This window comes from Hylobates moloch, unplaced genomic scaffold (genome assembly GCF_009828535.3).
Source record: "Hylobates moloch isolate HMO894 unplaced genomic scaffold, HMol_V3 SCAFFOLD_6, whole genome shotgun sequence".
Lineage (NCBI taxonomy): Eukaryota > Metazoa > Chordata > Mammalia > Primates > Hylobatidae > Hylobates > Hylobates moloch.
The window spans coordinates 35276765-35301626 of record NW_026652281.1 but is presented as its reverse complement, the minus strand read 5'-3'; the positions used below and the strand labels follow the sequence as shown (position 1 = coordinate 35301626).

General features: G+C 42.3%; 2 protein-coding genes across 2 annotated transcripts in view; both read right to left on the bottom strand.

The window, feature by feature from the left end:
* MCC (MCC regulator of WNT signaling pathway) overlaps positions 1-24862 on the bottom strand; it is a 466429-nt gene that overhangs the window by 410273 nt on the left and 31294 nt on the right. The gene's annotated exons all lie outside the window — the stretch shown is intronic.
* Positions 8636-10337, bottom strand: TSSK1B (testis specific serine kinase 1B). Its single transcript, XM_032156653.2, has one exon. It carries the CDS (start codon positions 10183-10185, stop codon positions 9085-9087), a length of 1101 nt encoding a protein of 366 aa, XP_032012544.1. The 5' UTR covers positions 10186-10337; the 3' UTR covers positions 8636-9084.

The window sequence follows — 24862 nt, the reverse complement described above, 5'->3', positions numbered from 1 at the left end:
TCCCTTGAACCTGGGAGGCAAAAGTGGCAGTGAGCTGAAATCGTGCCATTGTACTCCAGCCCGGGTAATAGAGTGAGACTCTATCTCAAAAAATTTTTTTTAAATTAAAAAATTAAAAAGCATACTCAGAGAATAACAATAACAAAAAACTCTTAAAAATTAAAAGCAGAAACTGAAATTTTAATTTACGAATTGAAAAGTAAAATTGAGAAAATCTCCCAGAAAATAGAACAGCAATGCTAGCAGTGAAAAAAAAAGAACTAGAAAATATGAAGGAAAGGGTCAAAAAATAAGCTCACTTTGGAATATCTGACATCCAAATTACATTGGATGAATTACAGAAAGAATGACAAAGAAGACCGAGGAGAGGAAACTATCAGAGATATAATTAAGAAATTTCCTAGAACTTAAGAATATCAGTTTCCATGAGATAGGGTCCACAAAGGACCACAGAATCATTTTTTTTTAAAGACATGAAATATCAGATTTCATGTCTGAAATATTGGGCAAAGAGAGAATCCCAAAAGCTTTCAGAAGAGAAAAAGAGAAACAACAACAGGTCTCATAAAAGGACTGGGAATCATGGCACCTACTTTTAATAGCAATACTGAGGGCTAGGATAAACAATCACTTCAAAATTCCAAGAGAAAACAACTTCTAATCTCAAATTCTATGCCCAGTAAAACAATCAATCAAATGAAAGGGCAGAATCAAGACATTTCTCAAAACATTAGCTGTCACATATGCTTCTCAGGAAGCTACTGGGAGAGGGACACCACCAAAACGAGGATGTTCACAAGAAAGAGAGAAACACAGTATATTGGGCTTGGGTGCATATAACCAATAACCAAGTAAAAGTGGCATAAACAAGAAACAATTCTATCTCTCTCCTATGTGACAAGAAGTGAGACTATTGATCTAATCAAACATGATTAGGAGAATAGGTAAAGGGGAAATGGGTGCAAATTTGGAGGGAGGCCTTAAATCCACATATGTCTTGGTGTAAAATCAATACACAATATCTACAATTGAAGAAAACTTGAAGAAATAGTAATATAAGCAAATTATTATAAATTATAGAAGCAAACGTGAGAAGAATCGGCTAAAAGTGTCATCAGTGTTACAAAGAATTGGCCTAGGGCAGGTGGACAGATGAGTGTTGTTTTTCATTAGGAATTTTGAGTATCTAGTATCTATCTGACTTCTTAAACCATGTATAACCTTGTTCACCATGCTGGGGGTGGTGGAAGTGGATGGAGGAAAGATGGGTGGGGAGAAGCTAGAGATCTATGCCTTGGGAGTTGGCAATACTCTGAAGCCATGGCAATGAGGCATCATCAAGTGAGTCTGTCAGCCGAGCGCGGAACCCAGGCAGAAGCTCAAAGAGAGTTTCCCTTCCTGGAGGGAGCAGACAAGAACCAGGCAGGCCAGGTCCTCAAGGGACTGAGGGCTGGTAGGTTTCCAAGGCAGGCAGCCAGGCCCAGGAAATAAGGCAAAGTGGGGACATGAGTTTCAGAACTGAGACACCAGGCCAGAACCTGTCTGGATGCCAATGCAAGCAGATGCTGGGCCCCAGGGTGCTTGGAAGTCACTCCTTATCTCTCTCTGGCCTGAGATAAGGATCAGGCTCAGGTTGAGGCTGGCAGATGAGGGCCACAAGGGAAGCAAAACTAGAAACATGGGAGGCTTGACAAACAGTAAGTCAACACTGGATCTGAGAGCTATAGGTCGTTGTCATCCTTCAAAATGTCTGTTAGTCCAAGGCTGGGTGCCATAAACAGCCCCTCAAAATCTATCCCCAGGACGAGTTAGTTATGCTGTGTCCACACAATGTAATAGTTGCAGCCAACGAAACAAACCCTGCAGGTTCTGGGAAAGTTTTTCTTTTTTGAATTAGGTGTCATCATTTCCTACTTTCTCTTTCTATGTTCTTCATGCCTGAAACATGGTACCTGGCAATGCAGCAACACCTGCTTGGGTAGAATCATCTTGTGACCCTGGGGCAATATGCATGTGAACATGCCTATATTCTAAGAACAGCAAAATGTGAAGATGAACAAAGAAAAGGAAAAGGTTCACTGAAGACATCATTAAGCCGCCCACCCCAGAATTCGTGATGTCTCAAATAAAATAACTAAACACATGCCTAACCAATGGGCCTTCCTAATGTGATGGGGATGGATTTAATTGGAAACTACAACTTCTAGTCTTTCTAATATTTCAGAAACTTAAAATTCGCTCCTCTATAATGCAAAGGGAGTACAAAACGAGTTCAAAACTCTCCCTCAGTACTCCTGTTTGGAGTAACTACCTCTCTACAAACAAAATCCACAAAACTCATCCTCAACATTGCCTTTGAGGACTCTGGAGAACTCAAGGTGTATGAATTTAATCATATCTTGCCTTATCACATCCTAATTGGTATATTTTTTCTATCCCTATGTTGCAGGTGGGGACTCTGAGGGACACATCTTCTTCAGGTCTAGACAATTTGTTAGGATAATAAATTACAAAACACATTTATCATCCTCAAAAGTTTGCTAAAAATAATTTTGAATGTATCATATAAAGGATATTTATACCAGCTTAAAAGCCCTTAGCCCATTTAAATGAATTGCTTACTTTGAAAAATCTATAAGAAGTTGGTCATTTCCCTAATATGCAATTAAAGCAATTAAAAACATTTCCCAAATGCTTGTGTGGACTGCTGCTGATACAAACTGCTGTCGTTTGGGAGTTGACTGGAAAGTTCCCACTGATTTCTGCACATGGAAGAAACATATTGTTGACTTGTAAGAAAATCAAGTTATTCAACTTAATGGATCAGTAGAGGAAACAAAATTCTGTTTGCCAAGCAGAATATTTCGCTGTGTTTATGTTTCTCCTGATCTAAATGTGCTAGCTTTGAATACTGCTTTTAAACTAACATACACAAGTGGCATTTGATGTGGTCTACTTTATTCATTAAAACAAAGGGAAGATTATTATGGAGTCACTTTGAAAGGTAGTTTGGGCTTTCTTATTTAATTGATCCATTACACTTAACCTTCCCGTATTTTACTCCCTGCAAGTCTTGCAACCATTATTAACACTATACAAATATGTTTTGCATTATTAAATTTAAGAATTTAGTACTCAATAAAATTCTCTGCAGGAATATTGTTATTAAATGAGTTCATTAAACCTAACCACACTAATTAACAGCCAAGTGTTGAGGAACATTCACACAAAAGTGAACTATATTCCATCTTCATAACCTCTCTGCTAATTCCAGCAAATGAACATAAGCAATCTCAGGAAAAAAAATCCAGGAAGGTTATAGAAACCCCACATACCTCAGTGGAAACCAGCTCCTCCAAAATAACTGTCCAGGCTTGTCTGAAACTTGCTCCTCATCACATCATCTATCAGTAATTTTCAATTAAGTGTACAATGGGGTCTAGCTCCACCCTCCCTTATGCCTGTAATGACATGACTGGAAACGTAGGGCATTTTAATTCTACAACAATTAACCAGTCCCAGCTGGCCACAACTCAGCATTTTCGGAGGGCTCCTACATATAAAATCTTCAACCTCTAGTACAAGGATGATCTCTTCACCACAAGAAAAAAAATGAATCCCAAGTAGAAGAATGTCAATAGATTTTAATGTATAACTAATATCTACAGACCCCTGCCCTCACCCTTATTCCCTGTAGTGGATGCTGGGATGCAGCACCACACCCCTCTTTACCGACTGAAGCGTGTGTTCTCTCAGCTGCCAGCAGGGTTGGCTGCAGAAGGCTTATGACTGAGTTCCTTCCTGGGAACTGATTTCTGTGGAAGGCAGACACTTATGCCCCTTCCCCAGAGACACTCCATATCCAATGACTATTTGATATGAAGCTACAAAGGCTTAGCCCTGTTGCCTCAACTCTTGGCTATGCTAAAGGACAATCTTATTTCCAGAACTTCCCGTAAGATCAGCTGAGACATCTCCTGTAAGTCTGTCACAGTTCAACTTCTCCATGTGCCTAATCCTGCTTCCTTCGCTCCCTCACAGGTGTTGATCCCAAATGTAATCCTAGGGAACCCGACTTAAGGCCTCCCCATCTGAAGAATACAATCTCAAGGAAGAATTTAAGGGGAAACCCGTCTACACAGTTTGGCTTTCTGTAAAGAAGTAAGTTAATTCCAACTAAACACAGCTGGACTTTTTAGTTTAAGGGTTCAATTCCTCACAGTCCAAAAGACATTAAATAAAATGTAGGCATCTTAATAGAACTGTCTTTGAAGCCCCTAGGTTCACTTATCTTAAAAGAACAAGATTTACTTATCTGGCCAAATTGTTTCCCAATCTAGCTAATAACTTATACCTATTAAGGTAATAATGTTGGGTCAGAATTTATATCTGTAATCACACTATAATTAAGTATCCCACTATCCATTAGCTCTCCTTCACCGAAGAAATGGACAAAAACTTTACATATACTCTTTTTGAGGGGGAGTGTTGTATACTGAATTGTGTTCCCCTTCCCAAATTCATATGCTGAAGCTCTAACCTCCAATGTGACTGTATCTGAAGACAGGGTCTTTAGGAGGTAATTAATGTGAAATGTGGGTCATAAAGGTAGGGTCCTAATCCAATTGGACTGTAGCCTTATATGAAGAGACAGAGAGAGAGAGAGAGAGAGAGAGATCTTTCTCTCTGTGCCATGTGAGGACACAAGGAGAAGGTGGGTGTCTGCAAGCCAGGAAAAGAGCACGTTAGCCAGCATCAGCCAGCAACTTAATCTTGGATCTCCTAGCCTCCACAACCATGAAAAAATTAATTTCTATTATTTAAACCACCTAGTCTATGGTACTTTGTTGTGGTGGCCAGGGCTGACTAAGATAGGGGGTGAAGGGACATGTAATGCAAGAAAACTAAAGCACTTATTCCTCACAGATGCCTCACTTGTTTTCCTCTTTAGCTCTGCATCACTCCTTTTTCTCAACCTCTTTTCTTCAGGTCCTTTTTCCCCCTCATTCAGTGTTAGTGCCTTTGACTCAAGAGTGGTACACATATTTTCAGGCCCTGGCTAGACCAGTTCGTGGTGTTCTGTTCAGGGTTTCAGAGGCTGCTGGGTCATAGCCTAAAGTCTATTCAGAGAAATTCTGAGGGCACTCCATATAGTGAAGAGAATTTGGAAATAAGGTGGCTGAGAGCTAAATAAGCAAACATATAAACACATGAATGAACAAACAAACCAACACAGTCAATGACATTAGCAACATATAGAAGTAAAATGTCCTGTGACATAATCCTGTGGGTGGGAAAACACTGAAACCTAATCAAGGTCACATCTTTGTACATTCAGGCCTGAAATGCAATCACAACAGTCACTGTGATCTAAGCAACTGCCAGGAGAGCTCATAAGTTCACAGATGGAAGAAACCATTGGGATTAGCCATAGATTTCCCTTCTGGATCCAAGCAACCTTCTCATTAGAACTTGGTTGCCTGTTTCTCTTCTCCACTCGGGAGTGACAAAGTATGTGTGACTCTGTTAATACATGTGTTCCATTGCACTTGGTAGTCATTTTTTCAACACTAACTTGGAAAAATGGTAGCCTGGGAGGTACATCAATCTTTCATAAGTTTTGTTAACATGAATTAGCTCCACTGAGCTAGGTCATCCCTGACGGAATGCTAAAATCTAATTTTGGACCATGAAGTTCCTAGTAGGGCAGAGCACCAGGTAAAGTTCTTCCTATGTAGATAGTTGGCCTCCCTTAGTTATTTTAGGTAAGCTGGAGCTGTATTAAAGAGGAGCCTTGAATGCTAGATTTAAGATGGGCCTCTATTGTCTATGCAACAAAGGTCCAGCCCTCTGAGGGTAGAAACATAAGTAAAATTTTATGTTGAGAAGATGACATTGGCAGTGTATGAAAGGGCTGGAAGCTAGACAGAGTAAACAGGAAGGACAATTCCTCGGGACAGCTGCTCAGGGTGAGGATTTGAAATGTTCTAGTGGGAATCAGAAAGCATGTACACGAGAGGCAAGGCAAAGAAAGAATCAAGAGGTCTTGCCCACTTTGTAGGAGGGCATGGAAAAGTAAGTTCTGGGGTCTGGTGGAGTGTGAAAAATAGAGATGACAGAAGCTGGTACAGAGGTCAGAGTGTGCTAGTTGGAGGGTAGTCATTGTGAAGAGACAGCAGATGGAACTGATCATGAGGGCCTGTACTCTGAAGGGAAGCTGGGCTACAGGAATAAGCTTCAGAATTAATAGTGCAGGGTAAATTTATGGAAATGAGTATGAACACTGACAGGGGCACATGGAGAACGGAAAGGAGAGGGACCAAGCCTTGTTGAAAGCTAAAATGTGTATGGTAGGAAGAGCAATGGTCTAAAAGGAAAAGGAGCCAGTGGCAACAGAGAAGAATGAGGGAAATTGAGAGCCCTCTTAAGAGGTAGCTATGGTGTCAGAAGAGTAGGAAGTGAGATCATCTGCTGAGGGAGAAAGGAAGGGGAGAAGCTTGAGGTAGTGAAAGGATTGGAGGAGTTTTCCAGTGGATTATGGGAGAGAGTTGAGAAGAGATGAAGAAATGGCTAAATGAACAGTGCTAAGGGCCCAACCAGATTAGTTGCATATGGTAGGTTTATTAGTTTGCTAGGGCTGCTATCACAAAGTACCACAAACTGAGGGGCTTAGACAACAGAAAAGTAGTGATTTACACTTCTGGAGGCCAGAAGTCTAAGATAGAGGAGTTGGCAGGGCCTTTCTCCCTCTGAGGGCACTAGGAAAGGATCTGTTCCAGGCCTCTCTCCTGGGCACCAGTCATATTTGATTAGCATCTCACCCTACTCCAGTATGATCTTAACTAATTACATCTACAACGACTCTATTTCCAAACAAGGTCACATCTTGAGGTACAAGGGGGTAGGACATCTATATATAAATGGGGTGGGTGAAGGGCTTCCTGGGGCATTAGAAAGCTAGAGGCAGAGATGCTGTTCAGGGAGACTTGAGTACTGACTCTGGTTTCTTCCTGCTCCTGCAACAGGCCATGAGGCTGTGGCCTTAGAGGGGTATACCTTGAGGCTGTAGTTTAAAAGCTAACAGTGTGGCTGGGCGTGGTGGCCCACACCTGTAATCCCAGCAGTTTGGGAGGCCAAGGGGGGGCGGATCACGAGGTCAAGAGTTCAAGACCAGCCTGGCCAAAATGATGAAACTCCATCTCTACTAAAAATACAAAAATTAGGGCCGGGTACAGTGGCTCACGCCTGTAATCCCAGCACTTTGGGAGGCCAAGGTGGGCAGATCATGAGGTCAAGAGATCAAGACCATCCTAGTCAACATGGTGAAACCCCGTCTCTACTAAAAATACAAAAATTAGCTGGGCGTGGTGGCGCACGCCTGTAGTCCCAGCTACTTGGGAGGCTGAGGCAGGAGAATTGGTTGAACCCAGGAGGCGGAGGTTGCGGTGAGCCAAGATCGTGCCACTGCACTCCAGCCTGGAGACAGAGCGAGACTCTGTCTCAAAAAACAAACAAAAACAAAAATTAGTTGGGCATGGTGGCACGTGCCTGTAATCCCAGTTACTCAGGAGGCTAAGGCAGGAGAACTGCTTAACCCAGACCTGGGAGGCAGAGGTTGCAGTGAGCCGAGATCACATCACTGCACTCCAGCCTGGGCTAGAGCGAGACTCCATCTCAAAAAAAAAAAGAAAAAGAAAAAAAAAGCTAACAGTCTTGGCTTGGAGCTGGAGTGTGCCTGGGCTTTAACCTTGGCTCTGCCACATATTTAGCATGTGCTCAGAGACAAGTGACCTAAACTGACTTTACTCAATTTCGTGTCTATAAAATGGGAATAACAATAGGACCCACCCCATAGGATTATGAGAACTAAACACATTAATGAATAGCATGCCTAATGAAGTTGTATTATTCTCATTTTATAGATAAAGAAACTGAGACATATAGATTAACCAACTTGCCCAAGATCATTTAGTAGTAGAGTCAAAACCAGTCTATAGAAATCAAAAGTTCATGCTTTTCACTATTATGTTGCATTGTTTCCAGTGTTAGCTGATTCGTTTGTCTATTAATTGGATATTAGCATTTAAATAAAAGTTGATAAGGAAAAAAGAAAAATAAAATTTTCCTTTGTCTGTAAAATTTTCTTCTTGGGGTGCTGGGGAGTAAATTAGCTACAAAATCAATTACAAGGAGAAGGATTAAATATAAAGAGTTAAAAACAGGAATATAATTTCCAAGTGCTCTTTTCCAAATATTACCGCTACAAGGTTTGAACAGGAGAAAGCCAGTAGAGATAAGAAAAATCAAAACTGAATAAACTAGATGTTAAATCAGCTTCTATTTCTTCTTGTCTTTCCTCCCATTTTCTCCAGTTGCCATGCTACTCCTGAGGATCTAGGATAATACTGAAAGAAGCACATACGGGGCACAAGATTTCTAACACTTTAAAGCTTAATGCTTTAAAAGTATGCTTTGTGGCTTCTTTAAAAGTTTATGGATCTTGCCCAGAGCTGGAGTCGGAGCCCCTGAGGCTGCCGCCGAGAGTGCCCGCGAGCCCGCAGCCCAGCCGAAGATCTTTCCCGCGCCTCTCCGCGCCTCGTCCCCGTCCAGCCCCGCCCGACCCCCGACCCAGCTCAGTCCCCTGACCCCTCAGTCCGGCCCGGTCTGGCCTCCCAGCGGGGTCATGCAACCGCCCCGGGGACGATGAAAGAAGGATAAATGATGCCCAAGGTGGACAGCGGTGCCTTCCTGCTGCTCTTCCTGCTCTTGCTGTCACTGAGCCCTTGCGGCCAGTGGGGCCCCTCTGCTGAGACAGGCTCTGTGTCCAGCACCTGCTCCGGGTCACGCTCTGGGGGAGTAGGAGTCGCACGACTGTCTCAGCCTTGGATTTGACTTTGGCCTCATCCACCTAGGGGCCACGGGCGAACCACGTGAGTTACCAAGTTCAAGGGGAGAGAGAAGAAACTGATGAAAATAGCGGCTCATCTGGGACTGCCTTCCTTCTCTGGCTCCACCCTTGACTTCTTCAGAGCTCGGGCTTTAAGCCGTGAGCTCCATCTCATTCCCTGGGCCGCAAGAAGCTCACTAGGCCCGTGTCTCTGGAGGCTGTTGGGGGGGCCCTTCCTCTGTCTCCATGGTCGATGGCTCGCTGGGGAAACCCAGGATCTCCAACTGCCTGGACATTTGCATTGCTGCCCCCTCAGGTTTTGTCTCAGGCTGTGCCTGGGGCTGTGCCTCTCCCTCAGGCTCCAGCTTGGTGGCAGACTTCTTGTCAGAGCCAGGTTCGGGGGTCCACAAGGGTTCAGTTCCCCGAGAACTCTCCCCCTCCTTGTTGATGGCCACAGAGGGAGATCCCCATGCCTTGGGCTGCATCCAGCAGTGGCTGAGGATCTCGTCGATATGGAGCCGCAGGTTGACATCGGGCTGCAGCATGCGGTAGATGAGGTCCTTGCACTCGCCTGTCAGGTGCTTGGAGCGTGGGAAGCTGACGCGGTGCTCCTTCTGGATACGCAGCATCTTCTTGATGTTGGAGTCGTCGTAGGGCATGGAACCGCAGACCATGATGTAGAGGATCACGCCTAGGCTCCAGATGTCGTACACCTTGGGCTGGTAGGGAATGCCCTGCAGCACCTCTGGCGCCGCATATGCTGGTGACCCACAGAAGGTCTTGCTTAATGCCATTCGACCACTGTCATCCCGCAGGCAGCGCTTGGAGAAGCTGAAGTCGGACAGCTTGATGTTGAAGTCCTTGTCAAGGAGAAGGTTGTCACATTTGAGGTCCCGGTGGACGACGTCCAGGTCGTGGCAGTACTTGATGGCCAAGGATAGCTGGTGGAACTTCTTGCGAGCTTCGTCCTCATGCAGGGCTCCCCGGGTTTTGATTAACTCAAGGAGGTCGCCCTGGGCTGCGAGCTCCATGACAATGTAGACCTTGCCATGTGATGTCTCAAAGATCTCGTAGATCTTAATGATGGAGCAGTGGTTTAACATGGCCAGAATCTCAATTTCCCGCGGGAGGAATTTCTCCAAGAAGTCTGCGGGGGCTTTCTTGCGGTCAATGATCTTGATTGCCACATTGAACTTCAGGCGCTCAGAGTAAGCAGATTTTACTTTTGCATAGGAGCCCTGTCCTAAATTTATCCCCAGGAGGTAGCCTCGTCGCTTGAGGACAGCAGTGTCATCCATGGTGCCGGGAGTGCCCACTGCCTCTGAGGCTGCCCTCTACAGCCTCGAGGCGCATGGGCCAGCAGTGTGCTCATTTACATCCTGGACGGAGAGTCCTTTGGGCTGGCCAGGCCTGCTGTTCCTGCCTCCTAGAGGCCAAGACTCTGGAGTGGAACATTTGGCACAGTCTCCCAGGTGACTTCAGTGAGTGAAGTCACAAAGGAGGAGTGCCCTGGGGGAATGAGGCCCTGGCATGAGGCACTTGGACTTCGAATCCTGGAAGGCTGGCCAGCAGGCTGGAGCAGACAAGATGAGCAGAAAGTGGCCTCGTGTCTTGCTGGGATCTGAGGTAGAAGGAGGCTGTGTGGGACACATTGGTCTGCCCATGCTTCCAAACCCAGAGCCAGGCTTGCTTGTGCAGAATTGAGGCCAATTCTTGCAAACCAGGGCATCTGAGGAGGGTTTAATAAAGGGACAATTAATAAAGGTGGAAGCAGACTGTAGGGAACCCTGAGGGTAACACAGTTACCCCGAGATAGTAGCAGACACCTGGCCTGCATAGAAAAGGGTGGGAATGGTCCCTGGAACCCAGAAAGAGTAGTGTAGACAGGACCACCTTGAGAGAGGCAGTGGCCTTCAGTGGAGAAAAAGCCAGACTCAGTGACCCTACAGGCTGGCGGGGGATGGGAGGAAGTCCCATCCCTGACCTCTTTCTCCCCTGCAGCCCTTGACACTGTCCACACAGGCGACCCTCAGGGGTGCAGAGCAGGGCCAAGAAGGGTGGTGTGTCAAGAAGGTAGACAGCCTCCTGGCCCTGGAGTCATGCAGTTTGAGATGCCTGGATTCTGCCACCTCCCTATACACCTCTTCCCTTGTCTGAGCCTTTGCTGCCTTCTTACAGCAGCTCTGTAGGAGGACAGCCAGCAGGAGTTCTGCTCTTGGCTGTGAACTCCCTCCTGGGGACCTGCCCAGCCCACGGCCCTGGCTGGGCTCCCAGGGCATATCTGGGGCTGGGGGCTGAAGGTGGGGCCTGGATGCCACCCTGAGCACTGGCAGCTGCTCTGAGGACATTACAAGCAGCAGGGGCAGCACTGGACAGTGACCACCGTTTCTGCTGGCAGTGGAGCCTCTGCTGTGACTGGTTCTGTGTCCAGCACCCGCTCTGGGCCACACTGTCAGGAAGAAGGAGCTGCATGACTATCCTAGCCTTGGATTTGACTTTGGCCTCATCCACCTAGAGGGAGTGAGAACTCCTTCCTCATATGAGCCAAGTGGAACCCTGGGCCCCTCAGGAGTGAGTTAGTAGGGCTGGATATCGCTCAGCCTGGGTTGGGTCCCCACGAGCTGTGGCCCTTCTCCCTTTTCTCTGCTCCTTCACCTTCTTCCCCAACACTGACTGCCCACTGCCAGTCCTTTGTGTGTGGTTGGTGCTCCTTCCTCCAGACAGCCTCCATCTCCTTCCTGCTGGGGATACCCCAAGTGCTGTCTCTTGGAAACCAAAAATAAAATTCTAATCTCCTCAGCCATCTGAATGGACCCCTCCTCTCAGCCAAGGGCATTCCAAAGTTAACCTGAAAAACTAGTTCAGGCCATGATAGGAAGTGGGGGTCAGGCAGGCCTCATCATCTCTCCTCCTTTCAGCTTTCAGGCACAGCTGAGCAGCAGTAACATCGACACAGAGACCTGAAGACTGACAACAGACTCTGGCAGTAAGATACAGCAGGATCTGAAGGGAACTGAAGTATTTTACTATCAAACAGATTTCTTTGACATATTTTGAAATGGCTCTGCAAAGCTGTCTCTTGTGAGGAAAATCTACATTCTGTGAAGAATCCCCTTCCCTTTCTAGGTCTTTTCTCCTAAGATAATTAACTAGAGTCTGATAAGAAACATTTAACAGTGTGTTCTTTCTGAAGCCTGATACCCGGAGGCTTCATCTGCTTAACTACCTTGGTCTCCACAACCTCTTACCCCAGAGACAGTCCCTTCTATTGATTCCAGGTCTTTAGATAAACTCTTTGAGCCAATTGCCAATCAGAAAATCTTTGAATCCACATGACCCAGAAGCCTGCCTCCCACTTTCAAGTTGTCCCTGCTTTTCCGACTGAACCAATGTATACCTTACATGGACTGATTGATGTCTCATGCCTCCCTAAAATGTATAAAACCAAGTTGTAGCCCTACCCCCTTGGGCACTTGTTGTCAGGATCTTCTGGGTCTGTCCTGGGCCATTAGTCACATATTGGCTCAGAAGAAATCTCTTCAAAAAAAAAAAAAAAAAGTTTATCTATATTGCTGTCTACAGTGAAAAATATCCAATGTTATGTTTACTCTTTGTAATTAAATGCTAAAAAATTTATTTTGGTCCCAATGCTGTTTTCTTTATTGAGTTATCCTACAAAGGCAATAGGGAAAGATAAGCAGAGGCAAATGCAAGAGAGAGCAGGGAAGACAGCTTCTTGCAAATTGGCCTTTCTCATTTGTGTGTCCCCTGGCTGCCCTCAGCACAGAGCTTTACACACAGTCATAAACACTGGCTGAGTAACTGATCACCACAAAGAAAGGGAGAGAAAAAAAATTCATTTTCCTCCATTGCTCCTTTACCCCTGTTATGTTCTATGTCTTCCAAGGATAAAGAAAATGAGGTATGAGGCATGCACTCAAAACGATAATTACCTTGGGATTATGTAGAAATATTGTATCTAAAATCCTCAACTGACAGGATCATTTATTTGCATTTTACAAAAATCTGGGCAACAGATGATACACATACACTCACACATAGACATACAAAACACCTGGAGATGAAGGAGAAATAGTGCTGCACTTGAATGATTTCTATTTTGGCTCAAAATTCCCTGAGATATATTTCTAAAATCTACTCTGCAGTTTCTCCCACCCCCTTTGTATCTTTTGATTCTTTAGATGCTTTAAATTCAAAAGGCTCCTTATCTACATCCCAGATAGTTGAGTTATTCTAAAGCCCTGACCAAGGCATCTTATTATGGATTTGGTTGCTCTTGGGTACAGTGAATAGGTAAATATATGCTGTACAGGGAATTTTGGCAAGAGTGGTAAGGGGCTCCGGCTCTCTGCTTCACACCTCAGGTCTGCTCCTTCAGTGCCATGTGGGATTCTCTTTGGATACCATCCCATAGGTTGGGAAGGCATCCTAAAATCAATGCTGAAGTTGCCAGTATCACCAGTCTACGGGACCTAGTGACAGAGCAAGCAGAACTCTGAGAATCTGGGAAGAAAAGCAGTTTTCTAATGCGGAATGCATGAGAGAAGAACCAATCCTTGGTCCTAGGGCTCTGACAACTCATTTTGTGACCTTAGGCAACTTACCCGTGTTTCTTGCCCCTAACTTGCCTTATTTTTGGGTTATGGGGGGAGTCTTTAACTAGAAATTGTTAAGGGCCTATAGAATGACACCTAACTTTTTTTATTCAATATCTAAAGACATGTTATCAAGGGTTCCATCTGCCATACGGTGAGGTGTAGGAGCTGAGGTAGTTAAGAGCATCAGACATGGAGCAGATAAATCTGGTTTTAAATCCCAGTGGCCACATCTTATTAGTACAATGTGACTCTTGGAAAGTAACTTGATCTGTAAAATAGATGAAGTTATCTAATTTACCTAGTTATCTTACAGAGGCAATAAGGAAAAGTATATAAGGTATGCAAAATAGGTATGCACTTTACAGTGATAGTGAGGATTAGACATGGCGATTCCTGGTATACTACCTCTTACGACATCATAACGGTCTAAAGCAGAGGCGTTCTACTCCATTGGGCCCAAGTTATGTACAAAATAATATTCAGTATAATATAGATCTGTTATACCTTAGAATATCCCAGAAGGGATCCTGTAAACAATTTTCTAGTATCTGTTAAATACTTTTCTTAATACTATTAAGCACTATAGGGAAGCTAAAAACACTATGATACGGCATCATCTTCTAAAAATTTGTTATTTAGTTGAAGAAACCACTAGAATATAGCTATGAATGTCATAATATATAAAATATTAAACTTAAGTAGATTTTTTTAAAGTACTGATTTTGCAGTAAATTGCCTAAGCTTATGGGAGAGAAAAAAATCAGAGGACTGTGGTTGCCCAGGAAGGTGTTAGAGCTTCCTTGGGCAGGATCCCCTGGCTGGGAGGTCACCCAGGATAGGGTGCGGAGGCAGTGTCTTCTAAAAGCACAGTTCCTGAAACCAAAGGACACCAGGAACATAACAATGCAGGGTCAAAGTCTGAGCTAAGGAAACAAATTTTGAAAACCAGGTTGAAAATTCCAACAGATCAGACAGAAATGTTTCCATGGTTCAATTTGGAAAAGGCATAAGGAGCCTGGGTTGCGACCAGTTAGGCAGGCCAAAGCTGGAGTGTCGGGAAGCAAGCCTGGGGGTAAACAGCAGGCTCAGTGAAGTGTCAGTCAACTCCTAGACCTGGTTGTGGAGGCATGCTGAGTGCATTTCAAGTGGCTCACAAAGGACAACTGGAGGGTTTCACAGAGGTGATGAGACACACAAGGCCTTGAAACAAAGGTAGATGTACACAGGTGATATAGGAAAGGGAAATGGCATTTGAGTAAAACACAGAGAAATGAATGAATACAGCCAAGAACAAACCTTTATTAGATGACAAATGCCTTGGAAAAGATAGAGATGAATATAACATGGTTGGTACCCTCAGAAGGTCTCTCAGTGTCCTAGCCTACCTCACAACTTGAAGCACTAGAAAGCAAAATCCAATGGCCAGTTGTAAGTTTTCTGCTAGAGACTCATGTCACTGAAGATAGATGAGGAGGCAAAATCCTACCCTGTGGCGGTTAATCTTATGTTGTGACAGTTAATAACTGATTCAATCTCTTTGAGCCTCAGTATGTATATTTCTAAAATAGGGACTATAAAAGTTTCTAGCTCATGGGATTGTTGCAAGGATCCAAAAAGATAATGATATATAATACTTAGCAAAAGGCTAGCACACAGTGGCTACTTAGCAAGTGTTGGCTTTTATTACTATTATTAATGGTCATTTTATTTTATTTTTACAGACAGAGTTTTGCTCTGTTGCCCACACTGGAGTGAAGTGGCATGACCATACCTCACTGTAGCCTCAACCTCCTGGCCTCAAGACCTCACTGTAGCCTCAACCTCCTGGCCTTAAGGGATCCTCCCACCTCAGCCTCCCAAAGTATTGGGATTACAGGCTTGAGCCACAGTGCCTGATCTATTAGTGGTCATTTTATTACATATGAGCTATCATTGCTGCTTTAGTGCATACCCTCATCTCTTCTCACCCAGTTGCTATGATAGTGCCCTTACTGGTCTCTCTACTTCCAGTCTGGCATTTCTCCTCATTGCAGCCCAGTGCTCCTTATTAAAGATCAATCAGGATATTTTATTCCCCTGCTTGAAATTCTTGAGAAGGCTCTCACGGCCCTTAGAAAAAAGTAGAAGTTCCTTAAGAATCTGAGGCCCTTTATCATCTGGATCCTGCTACTGTCTCCTGGCTCCCTCAGACACTCTACTTCAGTTACACACTCCAACCACCCTCAGGCAGACCCACAACACCTTGATCTCATTTTGTTACGGACACACCACTCTATAGTGTATTTCACTTAATTCCAACCAAGTGTTTCCATGACAAACGTTGCATCTTATTGGTCTTTGGATTCTCAATGCACAATACTCTATAGGTAGTCAATAGATATTTATTTAAAGAAAAGAAAAAAATAAGAAAGTAAAGAAGAAACAGAAGAAGAAAGACAGGGAGGGAGAGGAGGAGAGAGAAGAGAGGGAAGGAATAAGGAGGGAAGGAAAAAACAAAGGGTGAGAAAGAAAAACAAAGCGAGAAAGAATAATGTCTATATCCTTTAAGGGAACAGGTAAGAAACTCATTTTCAGTAGATCTGTTGGCAAATGAAGAAAGAAGAGGAGGAAGAAGGAACAGGAAAAAGAGAAAAAAAAGAAAGAAATCGGTGATTATATCAGAAGTTTAACAATGCATATAATTACTACGGCTGATAATGAAAGATCGACCTGACTTTTTATATTATCGCTGGAATCATAGTGTGACAGGGACAACCATTAATGTGTATGTGTTCATAGCATTTTCTCCTCCTTTCTACCCCCTATACTCACTGTGTATTTGCAGACTAGGTTAATAGGGCAGATAAATAAACAGAAAAGACAGACGCAGAATTAGAAAAAAACAAGTTCTGACAAAGTGTGGTGGCTCATGCCTGTAATCCCAACACTTTCGGAGGCTGAGGCAGGCGGATCGCTTGAGGTCATGAGTTTGAGACCAGCCTGGCCAACATGGTGAAACCCCGTCTCTACTAAAAATACAAAAATTAGCCAGGTGTGGTGGTGGGTGCCTGTAATCCCAGCTACTCAGGAGGCTTAGGCAGGAGAATCTCTTGAACCCAGGAGGCGGAGGTTACAGTGAGCCGAGATGGCGCCACTGCACCATCTGTTGCCTGGGTGACAGAATGAGACTCTGTCTCAAACAAAACAAAACAAAACAAAACAAAACAAAACAAAACAAAACACAAGTTCTCTTTATAGTAGAGAAAAGAGAATGGTGTAAAATTGGGTTTGGAAAATATTTTCTATAAAGAGCTAGGTAATAAATATTTTAGGTTCTGAGGGCCTCATGTGGTCTCTATCACTTATTCTTTTTTGTTTCGTACAGCACTTTTTTTTTATTATACTCTTAAGTTCCGGGGTACATGTGCAGAACGTGCAGTTTTGTTACCTAAGTATACCTGTGCCATGGTGGTTTGCTGCACCCATCAACCCGTCACCTATATTAGGTATTTCTCCTAATACTATCCCTCCCCTAACCCCCTACCCCAGACAGGCCCCGGTGTCTGATGTTCCCCTCCCTGTGTCCATGTGTTCTCATTGTTCAACTCCCACTTCTGAGTGAGAACATGCGGAGCTTGGTTTTCTGTTCTTGTGTTGGTTCGCTGAGAATGATGGTTTCCAGCTTCATCCATGTCCCTGCAAAGAACATGAACTCATTCTTTTTTAAGGCTGGGTAGCATTCCATGGTGCCACATTTTCTTTATCCAGTCTATCATTGGGGGACATTTGGATTGGTTCCAAGTCTTTGCTATGGTGAAGAGTGCTGCAATAAACATACATGTGCATGTGTCTTTATAGAATGATTTATAATCCTTTGGATATACCATTAATAGAATTGCTGGGTCAAATGGTATTTCTAGTTCTAGATCCTTGAGGAATCTAGAACTAGAAATACATTGTCTTCCACAATGGTTGAACTAATTTACACACCCACCAACAGTGTAAAAGCGTTCCTATTTCTCCACATCCTCTCCAGCATCTGTTGTTTCCTGACTTTTTAATGACCCCCATTCTAACTGGCATGAGATAGTAACTCATTGTGGTTTTGATTTGCATTGCTCTAGTGACCAGTGATGATGAGCATTTTCTCATATGCTTGTTGGCTGCATAAATGTCTTCTTTTGAGAAGTGTCTGTTCATATCCTTTGCCTACCTTTTGATGGGTTTGTTTTTTTCTCGTAAATTTGTTTAAGTTCTTTGCAGATTCTGGATATTGGCCCTTTGTCAGATAGATAGATTGCAAAAACTTTCTCCTATTCTGTAGGTTGCCTGTTCATTCTGATGGCAGTTTCTTTTGCCCTGCAGAAGCTCTTTAGTTTAATTAGATCCCATTTGTCAATTTTGGCTTTTGTTGCCATTGCTTTTGGTGTTTTAGACATGAAGTCCTTGCCCATGCCTATATCCTGAGTGGTAGTGCCTAGGTTTTCTTCTAGGATTTTTACGTTTTTACGTCTTATGTTTAGGTCTTTAATCCATCTTGAGTTAATTTTTGCATAAGGTGTAAGGAAGGGATCCAGTTTCAGTTTTCTGCATATGGCTAGCCAGTTTTCCCAGCACCACTTATCAAATAGGGAATCCTTTCCCCATTGCTTGTTTGTGTCAGGTTTGTCAAAGATCAGATAGTTGTAGATGTGTGATGTTACTTCTGAGGCCTCTGTTCTGTTCCATTGGTCTATATAGCTGTTTTGGTACCAGTACCATGCTGTTTTGGTTACTGTAGCCTTGTAGTATAGTTTGAAGTCAAGTAGCATGATGCCTCCAGCTTTGTTCTTTTGGCTTAGGATTGTTTTGGCTTAAGGATTGTTAAGATCTTAAGGTCTTTTTTGGTTCCATATGAAGTTTAAAGTAGTTTTTTCCAATTCTATGAAGAAAGTCAATGGTAGCTTGATGGGGATGGCATTGAATCTATAAATTACTTTGGGCAGTATGGCCATTTTCACAATATTGATTCTTCCTATCCATGAGCATGGAATGTTTTTCCATTTGTTTGTGTCCTCTCTTATTTCCTTGAGTGGTGGTTTGTAGTTCTCCTTGAAGAGGTCTTTCACATCCCTTGTAAGTTGGATTCCTAGGTATTTTATTCTCTTAGTAGCAATTATGAATGGGAGTTCACTCATGATTTGGATCTCTGTTTGTCTGTTACTGGTGTATAGAAATGCTCGTGATTTTTGCACATTGATTTTTTATCCCGAGACATTGCCGAAGTTCTTATCAGCTTAAGGAGATTTTGGGCTGAGATGATGGGGTTTTCTAAATATACAATCATGTCATCTGAAAACAAAGACAATTTGACTTCTTCTTTTCCTATTTGAATACCCTTTATTTCTTTCTCTTGCTTGATTGCCCTGGCCAGAACTTCCAACACTAAGTGGAACGGGAGCAGTGAGAGCATCCTTGTCTTGTGCCGGTTTTCAAAGGGAATGCTTCCAGTTTTTGCCCATTCAGTATAATATGGGCTGTGGGTTTGTCATAAATAGCTCTTATTATTTTGACATACATTCCATTCATACCTAGTTTATTGAGAGTTTTTAGCATGAAGGGGTGTTGAATTTTATCAAAGGCCTTTACTGTATCTATTGAGATAATCATGTGGTTTTTGTCATTGGTTGTGTTTGTGTGATGGATTACATTTATTGATTTGCATACGCTGAACCAGCCTTGCATCCCAGGTATTGAGACGGAGTCTTGCTTTGTCGCCCAGGCTGGAGAGCAGTGGCATGATCTCAGCTCACTGCAACCTCCACCTCCTGGTTCAAGCAATTCTCGAGCTTCAGCCTCCCAAGTAGCTGGGATTACAGGTGCCCCCCACCATGCTCGGCTAATTTGTGTGTGTGTGTGTGTGTGTGTGTGTGTGTGTGTGTGTTTGTGTGTGTGTTTAGTAGAGATGGGGTTTCACCAAGTTGGCCAGGCTGGTCTCGAACTCCTGACCTCAGGTGATCTATCCGCCTTGGCCTCCCAAAGTGCTGGGATTACAGGTGTGAGTCACTGTGCCTGGCCTGTACAGCATTTTTAAAATATGAAAAACATTCTTACCTTGAGGATAGTACAAATACAGGTTACAGGTCAATTTTAACTGGCCAGTCATAGTTTGCTCATTCCTGGAAAGAAGGGGAAGAAGGAACCAAACAGTCTGATGGCCTGCAAAAAGTTTTAGTTGAAAGATGAAAGTAAGGGATGAGAAGAGACAGATACTGTAGTATCTACAGGGTGAAAGACCGAAATTGGGATTACTACATCTATAGTTGTAGGTTCTAAATGGATCCTCCTTAGATGTCCTTCAAGTTACTGGATTGAGTTTCTTTGAAGGAAAAAAAGTGTTAAATCTGGGGTCTACATGTCCTAGTCTTATTTCTTTCTAAACTATACATATCCACATGTCTAATCTTGCTTCCACATCTAAACTATATAGCCTTGAGAACAATTAAGGGAAGGGTAGATCGCCACCTACGTGCTATTTGGCCTTCAAATCAATGCTTAGTCTCATTACTAGGACTCAAAGGCCATCTATTTCCTTTTCTTATTGTTGCTACTTGTTCCTGGCTCTGTTATTTACACTAACAGAAAAGGCTTCTATTGTTCATCAATTATTATAGCTCTTTTAGTTTAGCGGTTCATTTAATATTACGATTCTCTATATTGAAGGCCTTGCATCAGTTTCTGGGCCAATGACCTGATGACGACAATAACAACAACAACAGTAATTTAAAAGTGGGCTTTACCACTGTTCCGTATCATTTATTCCCACAATAACCCTATAAAGGAAGTATTCCTCTAGATGAGAAAAGTGAGGCTCAATGCATTTAAGTAACTTATCCAAGGGCAGAGCTGACAGACACAATGCAGTCTCTTAAAAACAAAATCCCTTAATGCTCACAAACCAGTAACCCAGATACAGCCCAGACACTTCAATTCTCTCTATCTTGGAGTATGGCCGTGGTCTCATTTTCCATCCTCGGTTTCCAAGAAGGCTGAAGTACCCTTATTTGACTGAGTTCTGAACTGGGTTTAGGGCATCAGATCTAGGAATGTTTGGGAACATCATATACTTAAAATTTCAGAAGTCCTAGGGAGAGCAATCAGGCAAGAGAAATAAGTAAAAGGAATCCAGATAGGAAAAGAAGAAGTCAAACTATCTCTCTTTGCTGACAATATGATTCTATACATGAAGAATCCTAAAGACTCCACCAGAAGGCTCCCAGAACTGATAAACAATTCAGTAAAGTTTCAGGCTACAAAATCAATGTATTAATAAAAAAAATCAGTAGCATTTTTATACAGTAATAACGTTCAAGCTAAGAGTCAAATCAAGAACACAATCCCATTTATAATAGTCACACGAAAAATAAAATAGGAATACATCTAACCAAGGAGATGAAAGATCTCTACAAGGAGCACTATAAAACACTGCTGAAAGAAATCATAGGTGATACAAAGGGAAAAATATTCCATGCTCATGGATTGGAAAAATCAGTATTGTTAAAATGGCCATAAAGCCCAAAGCGATCTACAGATTCAATGCTATTCCTATCAAACATCAAACTACCAATGTCGTTTTACACAGAATTAGAAAATAACTATTCTAATACTCATACAGAATGAAAAAATACCCCACATAGCCAAAGCATTACTAAGCAAAAAGAACAAAGCTAGAGGCATCACATTACCTGACTTCAAACTATGTTATAAGGCTACAGTAACCAAAACAGCATGGTACTTGTACAAAAACAGACACACAGACCAATAGAACAGAATACAGTACCCCAAAATAAAGCTGCACATCAACAGTCGTCTAATTTTTGACAAAGTTGACAAAAATAACCAAGAGAAAAGGACTCTATTCAATAAATGGTGCTGGGATAGCTAGCTAGCCATATGCAGAAGAACTAAACTGAACCCCTACCTTTCACCATATATAAAAATTAACTCAACATGGGTTATAGTTTTAAATGCAAAACCTCAAACTATAAGAATAGAATCTTAGAAGAAAACTTAGGCAACATCATTCTGAACATTGACCTTGGGAAATAATTTACAACTAAGTTCTCAATAGCGATTACAACAAAAAAATTGACAAGTAGGACGTAATTAAACTAAAGAGCTTTTGCACAGCAAAAGAAACTCTCAACAGACTAAAGAGACAACCTACAGAATGGAAAATAAGTATCTGTAAACTATGCCTCTGATGACAGTCTAATATCCAGGATCTACAAGGAACTGAAATCAACAAGCAAAAAATATATAACCCCGTTAAAAAGTGGGCAAAAGACAGAAACAGACTTCTCTCAAAAGAAGACACATAAGTGGCTGATAAACATGAAAAATATGCTCAACATCGCTAATCAGAGAAATGCAAATCAAAACCACAATGAGATACCATCTCACACCAGTCAGAATGGTTATTATTAAAAAGTCAAAAAATGACAGATGCTGGTGAGGCTGTAGAGAAAAGGGGATGCTAATACACTGTTAGTTCAGCCACTGTGGAAAGCAGTCTGGAGACTTCTCAAAGAACTAAAAATAGACGCAGCAATCCCACTACATGCCACATTTTCTCACCTATAAGTGGAGCTAAACATAGTGTACTCACGGACATAAAGATGGAAACAATAGACACTGGGGACTACTGGCAGGGAGGGAGAGGGCAAGGGTTGAAAAACTAACTATTGAGTACTATGTTCACTACCTGGGTAACAATATCAATCATACCCCAAACCTCAGTATCACACAATATACCCAGGTAACAAACCTGCACAAGTACCCCCTAAATCTAAAAAGTTAAAATTATCGAAAAAAATAAGATCATTTCTAGTAACTGGTCCAACCCTCCCCTCATCTTCCTTTCCTCATCTCTGATTGACCCTTTCTCCCTGAGGTTTTGCAGGTATCTGTGTACATGTGGGTTTGGGAGGTAAAGTTGGATGAAAAATAGGCATAAATTTATCTCTCTGGGCACCTTTGTCTAAACTGATCTTAGGAATATCTTCAAATCATGACAAATAAATAAAATGATGATTTTTAAAGTATGTGTATTGCCAGATTAGAAACTCTTTTCAAATGTATAGTCCTGCATGAGACAAAGAAAACACCTTTCTTTGGGTAGGAAGGGGTGGGTGGTCTCACATTTAGTTGAAGCACATGGCTGCATTTGGAGTATAAATATTTTCAATTGTAAAATGTTTACTTTTTCCTTTATAAAAAGAACACATGCTTGTTATGTACAATTTGAAAAATACGCTGCAAATAATTTATTGAATTTTTTAAAGATATAAATTTATGGATATTGGAAGAATCTCTCCCTATACATTGATCCCACTATGCTTTTTCTACAGCTGAAATTAGAACTGGAAGAGGTCTTAGAAATCATCTAGTCCAACCACCTCCTTTGACAGATGAGGAAGAACACATGTTCCGTATGATTATATTTTGATGTTCTCTTACAGTTGGCTCATTCCCTAAGGATTTTTTAAAAAGATACATCTTTTTTAAAAAACTTGAGAAACTATTAAATTGGCTAAAATTCAAATAAACACATCCTCCCTACATTCTCTCTCTCCATCTCTGCTCTGACTCTCAAAGATGCAGATGCTGCCTCTTAGACTGTTCAACATATGGGGCCTCTGCATTGATGTCAAAAGTCCAGCAGTGTCTGGAACTGCCACAGAGCGGCCCACCGAGAGAGAGCATTTTGAGACGAAGGTCCAGCTGCCTCATTCCTGGGCAGTCACTGGAAGCAAGCCAGCAAAATAGCTGTGACTTTGCTGACCTTCTCAGGAGACCTATGGGCTTGAATCTGGCCTCTATCTGGGGAGAGGTGCAGAGGGACTGGAAAAAGGGAATAGGAGAAGGGAAAGGAAAATGAGAACTAGAAACAACAGTATTGAAAAGTGGATTAACCATCACTATAAATAAAAAACACAAAATGCACATTAAATCTCACAATAGGATTTTTCTGTCATATGCCTACTTTTAGATTCCAAAAGTTTTTAAGTATGACAAGATTCAGAGCTCTTTTTCAAAAGATGGAGGATCCACAGGATGGGCAGGCACCATGAGTGGGGTCAGTCAGTCTTTGCCTCTCCATTCTTCTCCTTTCTGGTGTATAACCTTTGAAGGAAGAACATATGTGGAAGAACTATGAGTCTGGTTTAGCATACATAAATTCTGAAAATATCATGCTTCCAGACACAACTGGCTTCACATCAGAAAAATCTTTCCAGGGTAAACACTTTGTTTAAATATTAAACTTAAGTAAAGCCAGACACAAGAATACAGTCTAAATAGCAAAGAAAGGCCATAATGACCTTAAGTGAAAAGGAATTAATAAAAGATTCCCCAATCTAACAAGCCTTTCTGTCACAGAATGACAGCTGCAGATACCAATGATCCCTGAGGTTTTTCATTTTTCAGATTTGATGCACTGCCTTCGGTTGTGACAAATACACACTCCAGTTTTTTAAAACCTTAGCCTTTGCCTTGATCATAGGAATAAGTACTCTGTTTCTGTAGCTTAAGATTTTCTTCTCTATTATTTTTTCCTGGAATTACAAAATCATCATCTTAAAACACCATTACTATGAAGTCCTTAGATTTCAGTGCTAATGGGGAAGAAGAAGGTGCCTAAAAACAAGGAGGGAAAATCTTTCAAGACATCTCCAAGGCAGCTCCACAAACAGAGGTATAACATTTGATTCTGACCTTTTCAATCTTATATTTTATTTATTCCTCTCAGTAAAGAAGGCTTGCAATGCGGATTAAATTTTAATCCATTTTGTGTACTATATATTGCACGAATCAGGTAAAAGTTAACATTGTTTGTTGGATGCTTCAATTTACTATTAACCTTCAGTCAGTCATCAGTGTCTGCCCAGTCTCTACTGGTCATCAGGAAAATCCTACAGAGGGCCAGCTCGCTTCATTACTGGGAATAAAATAGCACAAATGGCTCATGAACTAATCAATTATGCAAATACCCTTGGGTCAGAGAAGATCCCTACTGGAAGCCAATTTGATACTCTTCAGCACCAGGGATTTAAGTCAAAGAAAAACAACTAATTCAGAAAGCTGGAGAACAGAACCTATGAGGAAAGCTAAAATAAACAAATTACCCTTGGGAAGATAAGGTTGAAGAATGTTCTAAAAAAGGTCTTCTTGTATATACGAAAAGCAGAAAAGGTGGCTGGGGAAAGGAAGAAAGAAAAAGAATAAAATGAGACCAATATGGTGATGCAAGGAATTTAACACTATAACCGGGAGCTGAGAAAGGGTGCATTTATTCACTCATCTGACATTACCCCAAGTGTGTACTCTCAGCCAGACA

Coding starts and splice junctions, on each gene's coding strand:
- TSSK1B (XM_032156653.2), bottom strand. CDS start 10,185: ATGGATGACACTGCTGTCCTCAAGCGACGAGGCTACCTCCTGGGGATA.